General features: G+C 47.2%; 2 protein-coding genes across 2 annotated transcripts; both read right to left on the reverse strand.

The window, feature by feature from the left end:
- Window positions 1-232: 232 nt before the first annotated feature.
- Window positions 233-1,366, reverse strand: LOC112892578. Its single transcript, XM_025959714.1, has 3 exons — window positions 1,180-1,366; window positions 710-811; window positions 233-628 (listed from the first exon to the last, which is right to left on the reverse strand). Exons 1-3 carry the CDS (start codon window positions 1,351-1,353, stop codon window positions 233-235), a joined length of 672 nt encoding a protein of 223 aa, XP_025815499.1. The 5' UTR covers window positions 1,354-1,366.
- Window positions 1,367-1,700: 334 nt separating this feature from the next.
- Window positions 1,701-2,425, reverse strand: LOC112892579. The gene is made up of 2 exons (XM_025959715.1): window positions 2,016-2,425; window positions 1,701-1,918 (listed from the first exon to the last, which is right to left on the reverse strand). The coding sequence occupies exons 1-2, from the start codon at window positions 2,398-2,400 to the stop codon at window positions 1,701-1,703; spliced, it is 603 nt and encodes a 200-aa protein (XP_025815500.1). The 5' UTR covers window positions 2,401-2,425.
- Between the last annotated feature and the right edge of the window lie 3,701 nt (window positions 2,426-6,126).

Raw genomic sequence — 6,126 nt, forward strand, 5'->3', positions numbered from 1 at the left:
AAAGCCATCATGGATACACATGTTCAAACCACAAACTTGCAGCATACTTGTTCAACCACATAGTTCTAGGTTCTAGGTTGCAGCACATTGTCCCAGGTTCGAGCAAACAAACAAATATATGGCACAAACCAGATGGCATATAGTTCTCACAAAGTTCCAAGCACAGACTAAGTTGAAGCAATGTAGTAAAAGCTTAGACAAAGGCCTCATCCTCAGAAACTGCAATCATACCTTAATCTTTCTGAAGTTTCAGGACAGCTCGCAGCAGCGCATTAGTCTCCTCAAACCCGCTAGTCATCCCCCTCACTTCCTCTTGGGTCTGCCACAGCAAATTTTGGTTTTCTTCAAGTGCGGCCTGCTGAGCTTCAAGCTGTGCCTGCAACTCTTCCCGCTTCCTAGCAGCTTCCTCTCTTTCAGCTTGGAGGCTTGCCTCAAACTCAGCTCGGATGCGTGCTTGTGCTGCTGTCGATGAGGACTGAGCATTCTTTGATGGTCGAGGGGCACCAATGTTAGGAAGAAATGTGGATGAGCGGCTGATCTCGCTAAGAGTTTCATCAACAATCTTGGTGGGAGATTTTTTTGCTTCTCCTTCTTCTGGCTCTCTATCCTTCTCTGCCACCATCCGTTCCTGCATAAACAGAATGCAGTTAATAACAAGGCTAGGCACATACTTGAGTACAATAGATGTATCAATCATTTTGGAACTTACATATATTTCATTGGCAAGAGGAGTGCGACCATTTTTGGAACTATTCATACATTCCCCAAAGAACTCTACAGCATCTGGATCGCTGTTGTTGTACTTAGGCCTCTGCAGCATGTAAAAGCCTTGGATGACTTTGAAGCACACATCTCAGTTTGCATTGCATAGTAACAAAAGGATCCAGCCGAACACCAGGCAATTAGTGTGCATAGAGAACAAAATAATCACATACAGTACAAGAAGCAAAATGTTTAGTATCAGAAAGAGCCTTGCCCTTTTCATCCATCTTTCTCAGTTTCCCTGTGCAAATAAATTTCAAAAGGAAAAACACTAGAAATAGCTATTCAGTAGAGGAAAAACACTACAAATAGCCATGAACTACATTTTCCTTTGCAACATAACAGGAGCTTAAAGATGTTGAACATACAACCCAAAAGCACCCCAAAAGTGCCCCGAAGTGAAAGCAATAGTATTACCAGGCTGTATCGATAGGCTATGTAGGACCTAGAACCAGTTTTTTGGTGAAGCTGCACCTTGGATCGGTTTACTTTATTCTTCGCAGATTTCTCCTGCACCACAAATGCAATACAAAGTTCTAATTCATAGGCACAGTTTGATTGCATGTTAACAAAAGCAGTGATGCAGGCCATGGACCTGATTCTTTGGGTCACACCAGTACTTTATGAGCTGGATCCACTCCTCTTTCTTCATTTTAGGTGGAGGTTCTTTGGCCAACAGCTGTTCCATGGTCAGGGACTCGTTGAAGTACTTCCTTTTTAGGTGATACCTCTGCTGCTTTACTCCCTTCTTAATGATATCAGTGCATGCAGATTTGCTTGGTCCATCATTCTTAACATCCACATCCAACCTATTCTGCAGTCACACAAATGATTTATTTGATAAAATTTCTTACATGGGAGTAGAGCTAGTAATGAAAGAAAGTAGTTGAAGTGAATTAGGTGTCTCACCGCCACTTTATCAAGCACTTTTTGTACTTCTACTGGCCCCCGTCTTTTTCATAAAGCTTCCAAGATGTGTAGATAGGCAGCTTGTCTCTAAGAGCTACTCCAGTTTCTAATGCCAGCTTCGCTGCTTGAAGTGGGACATCAGGTCTTTTCTTCCCTTCAGCCACTTGGATAGGCAGCTTGTTTCCTCTCTTTATCATCTTCTCTAAGCCAAGCCCTATGGTTTTCTTGCGGACTTCCTTTCGGGACGCTACATTGGCAAATAACATGCAAAATGGGTTATTATAGCAGCCACAAATGTAGATATTGAATGTAGAAAATAATGGTTGGAAACACATATTGATTACCAGAAACAAAGTCACCAACTGGTTCTCCTTCAATTGTATGACCCTCTGAATCAGCATCAACTTGGTCATTTGAGTCATTGATGTCATTGCTTTGCCTAGAGCTCTGTACACCTGGCGAGGTTTCTATAGGAACTGATTGGTTAACACTAGTCGTGGGAGTAACTTGCGGAAACACGGCAAGGATGGGTGTAGGAGTAGGAGTACTATGCTCAGTGTTTCCACTAGGCGTAGATATGGGTGGACTGGTGCTGGGTAATCTAGAAGCACTGGAAATGGGATTAGTTTTAGGGTTGGCTTTCGAAGCGGTCTTAGCAGGCAAGGGCAATCTTTCCCTAGGTGGTGGACGGCCTCCAGGCGATGCCATGGCTGCCTGTTGCCTAGTCATTCTGGTAGGCGTGCACGGTGGCAGCTGGTTTACGTCCCTAGGTGGTGGACGGCCTCCAAGCGATGCCATGGCTGCCTGTTGCCTAGTCAATCTGGTAGGCGTGCATGGTGGCAGCTGGTTTGCATCCCTAGGTGGTGGACGGCCTCCAGGCAAAGCCATGGCTGCCTGTTGCCGTGTCAATCTGGTAGGCGTGCACGGTGGCAGCTGGTTTGCATCCCTAGGTGGTGGACGGCCTCCAGTAGGCCTGGCTGCCTGTTTCCTAGTAAATTTGGTAGGCGAGCACGGTGGCAGCTGCTTTGCAGCCGCCATTTGTGTCGTCTTTTGCTTCTTAGGGCGAGTTCCTGGAACCATCACTTGTACCTGCCAGAGAAACATGCATCTTATCAATCAAGGATAATGAGTGAAGTACATTAAATGACTACAATGAAGTACATGATTGAAAAACACTAACAACATACTTGTTAATTGGCCTAGTAATGCATCTCACCTCAGTATTATCCTCATTATTTAGGTCATCATCGTAGTCATCATCACTGTCACATTGGTTATCAATGTCAGAGGATGGGTCATATTCATTGTTAGACTCTATTGTCTTCCCCATGCACTTTTCCTTTTTGGAAAAAACATCTCTAACATCCTGAGCTAGTATTGGAATACCCAGAGACGCAAAAAGTTCCTGGACCTCCCTTACCCTTTCATCCCTTTCCAGCTCGTACTGGGTTTTTTTTCATTTCTTACTTAGTTTCATGAAACGCACAGAGAGCAGAAACTGGATTCAGTTTCTGTAAAAGAGATGCAAAAGAACTAACAAATGTTAGGAACAAGAAAAAATAACAATTAACAGAATGTAAGACAAAACCAGGTCCTTGGCAGAACCTGCCTTCATGATTCATTAACTCATTTGCAGGCAACAGCTTCAGTATTCAGACTGTAACTTTTGTGAACATTTCTAGACGTGCAAATACCAAGCAATGGAGGAGAAGGGGGAAGCAGAGTACCTTTGGAGGAGGAGGAAGCAGACTATAGCCGGCGTTGAGGAGTGCACGTGGATGCCTTCGGGGCGCCTCTGTCGGAGCAAAGTTCAGGATGTCGACAGGGCTCTCCGGCCTCTGGCGTTGACGTGGATGTCGTCCGCGCTGGGCGCCGCTAAGTGGCGGGGAGGTAGGAGGAGGCCATGCTCGTTGACGTTGCGGGGTTGAGTGGCAGCGGGGGTGGTGGGTCGGTGCGGCAGCGGGGGCTTGAGGGACAGCGGGGGTGGTGGGTCGGCGCGGCAGCGGGGGTGGTGGGTCGGCGCGGCAGCGGGGGCTTGAGGGATAGTGGGGGTGGTGGGTCGGTGCGGCAGTGGGCCGGGGCTGGAGGGACGGCGGGGGTGGTGTGTCAGCGAGGAGAGTGGACCAAGGATTGGGGATTTTTCCCCTATCCCTAGCCGGGCAAGAGGATAAGGCGAGGGGGGATTTGGATGGCTTGAGCGGGAGGTGGGGTGGGTCCCGTGTGTCGGCGAGCGGGATAGCGCGGGAGAGAGCCAGGTGCGGCAGCGAAAATTTGGCCCTGGCGGGTGGGCCCGGATTGTCAGTGACCCTTTGAGTTCTATTAGGATTTCAAACCGATTTTTAGGCCTAGTAAACGATTGAAAATGAAATGAATGTATAAAACAAAAATGTTCAACTCGTCCAGTTCTACATTTTTGGTTTTGGCTATTTTTCATTTGAACTTTTTTTGACAGTTTCAAATTTGAATTTCAAATTTGACGGTCTATGGACTAAAAATTGGTGTACTAAATACTTTCAAAATAAAAAGTGATGAACACAAAGATTGCACATCTCATCAAAATGAACACTTTTTGTTTTGGTAGTTAGTTCATTCGAGAAAGTGGCAGTAAGTTTGTTCATAAAAATTACATGTCTCACTAATAGTTTCATGAGGCTATAGGAGAGATTGTTCCCTCGACTTGTGAATCGTTCAAACTTTGTAACATGAAAATATGATCAAAATCAACACAAATTTTTGAAAGATCATGATTTTACAAATTTTTAGAAAAAAATGCATCAGATTTCGAGATGGTATGTAGGAGAAAAATTTGTTACAAGATTTAGACATGAACATCTGGGCCCACCTGTCATTGATACGCTGGACCACCTGGCCACTGTGCCCCCGCTTGGCCACGGCTCATTGTGTGCCCGCTTGGCCACTGCCTGTAGGCATCAGGCCGACCCAACTGGCCTGCTGCCTTGCCACCCCTCCCCTCACCTGCAGGCTTGCCGGCGACCAGCACCTACACTCACCGGCATCGCCGCCCCTCCCCTCACCTACAGCTCGCGCCCATGCCCTCACCTCCAGCAGCCGACGCCCCTCCCCTCACTTGCATCTGGCGCCCATGCCCTCACCTCCAGTAGCCGCCGCCCCTCCCTCACCTGCATCTGGCGCCCACCCCCTCACCTCCAGCAGCCGCCGCCCCTCCCCTCACCTGCATCTGGCGCCCACACCCTCACCTCCAGCAGCCGCCACCCCTCCCCTCACCTGCATATGGCGCCCACCCCCTCAGCTCCAGCAGCCGCCGCCCCTCCCCTCACCTGCACTGTGGTACGTGGAGCCCAGGGGTCCAACCCACGGTGGATCTTCACCAGCAAAACGAGCTGCTCCACCCCCAACCAGCATCCACGCGCGGCAACCACCCCCACAAGGTGAGTTCAGTGATGTGTACCTCTGTCAATTTAGATTTCTTCTTGTACTGTTTTAACTTTAGTCCAGGGATTTAAGATGGATTTGTTACTCTTTGCACCTAATTTATCCAGGTCGTGATGGATAGAAGTTGGATTTATACAAGTGCACCATTTTCGCCGGCCTTTTTGTCTAGTGTTCAACAATTCATGGAATATGTCAGAGGTAGATGTAGTAGTGCAGATGAGAAAATCAAGTGCCCATGCCGAAAATGCTTGAACCAGAAAGAGAAAAGCCTAGATGATGTACACAAGGATATCGAGCTCAATGGTATGTCTAGGTGCTATATTAGGTGGGCTCATCATGGAGAGGAAGAAGATGATGTTGGACAAGATGATGATGGAGAACTTGCTGGTGTACCTGAAGATATGTCATGTAATGGAACTGACCAAGGCCAGGCACCACTTGATGAGGAAGGACAAGCTGAAGATGTCATAGATGACGGTGCAAGGGGAGTTCAGGGGTTGATTCAAGATTTGCGCGATGCAGCAAGCCATGGCCTTGGTGGTAACTTATATAAACAACTCATGGAAGAGGCAAAGCGTGAACTTTATCCAGGTTGCACCGAGGAGACTAGGCTATCTTTCATGATTAAACTGCTGCATATAAAAGTGTACAATCGGATAACAACATCTGGGTTCGATACATTCCTTGAGTTGCTTTCTTCAACTTTGAAGAATGTGCCCGGAATTCCTAAGTCATATAACGAGATGAAAGCTGTGCTTCGGAAGCTTGGTTTTGGTTATGTTTCTATTGATGCGTGCAAGTATGATTGTGCCTTGTTTTGGAAGGACCATGAAGGCGATGATCATTGCCCAGTTTGTGGCTTCACAAGATGGAAAGTGAACAAGGAGGGTAGAAAGAAAGTTCCTCACAAGGTCCTCCATTACTTTCCAATAATTCCACGCCTTCAAAGGCTTTTCATGTCAAAGCAGCGGGCACAATATGCAAGATGGCACAAGGAAAAGAGGGTACCCGTTGAAAATGAGATGAGACATCCTGCTGATG

This window comes from Panicum hallii, chromosome 5 (genome assembly GCF_002211085.1).
Source record: "Panicum hallii strain FIL2 chromosome 5, PHallii_v3.1, whole genome shotgun sequence".
In the NCBI taxonomy this organism is placed as follows: Eukaryota; Viridiplantae; Streptophyta; class Magnoliopsida; order Poales; family Poaceae; genus Panicum; species Panicum hallii.

Coding starts and splice junctions, on each gene's coding strand:
- LOC112892578 (XM_025959714.1), bottom strand. CDS start 1,353: ATGGCCTGCATCACTGCTTTTGTTAACATGCAATCAAACTGTGCCTAT. Junction 812..1,179: donor TAGCCTATCGATACAGCCTG/GTAATACTATTG, acceptor TACATGCTGCAG/AGGCCTAAGTACAACAACAG. Junction 629..709: donor CTCTTGCCAATGAAATATAT/GTAAGTTCCAAA, acceptor CTGTTTATGCAG/GAACGGATGGTGGCAGAGAA.
- LOC112892579 (XM_025959715.1), bottom strand. CDS start 2,400: ATGACTAGGCAACAGGCAGCCATGGCATCGCCTGGAGGCCGTCCACCA. Junction 1,919..2,015: donor AGTTGGTGACTTTGTTTCTG/GTAATCAATATG, acceptor TTGCCAATGTAG/CGTCCCGAAAGGAAGTCCGC.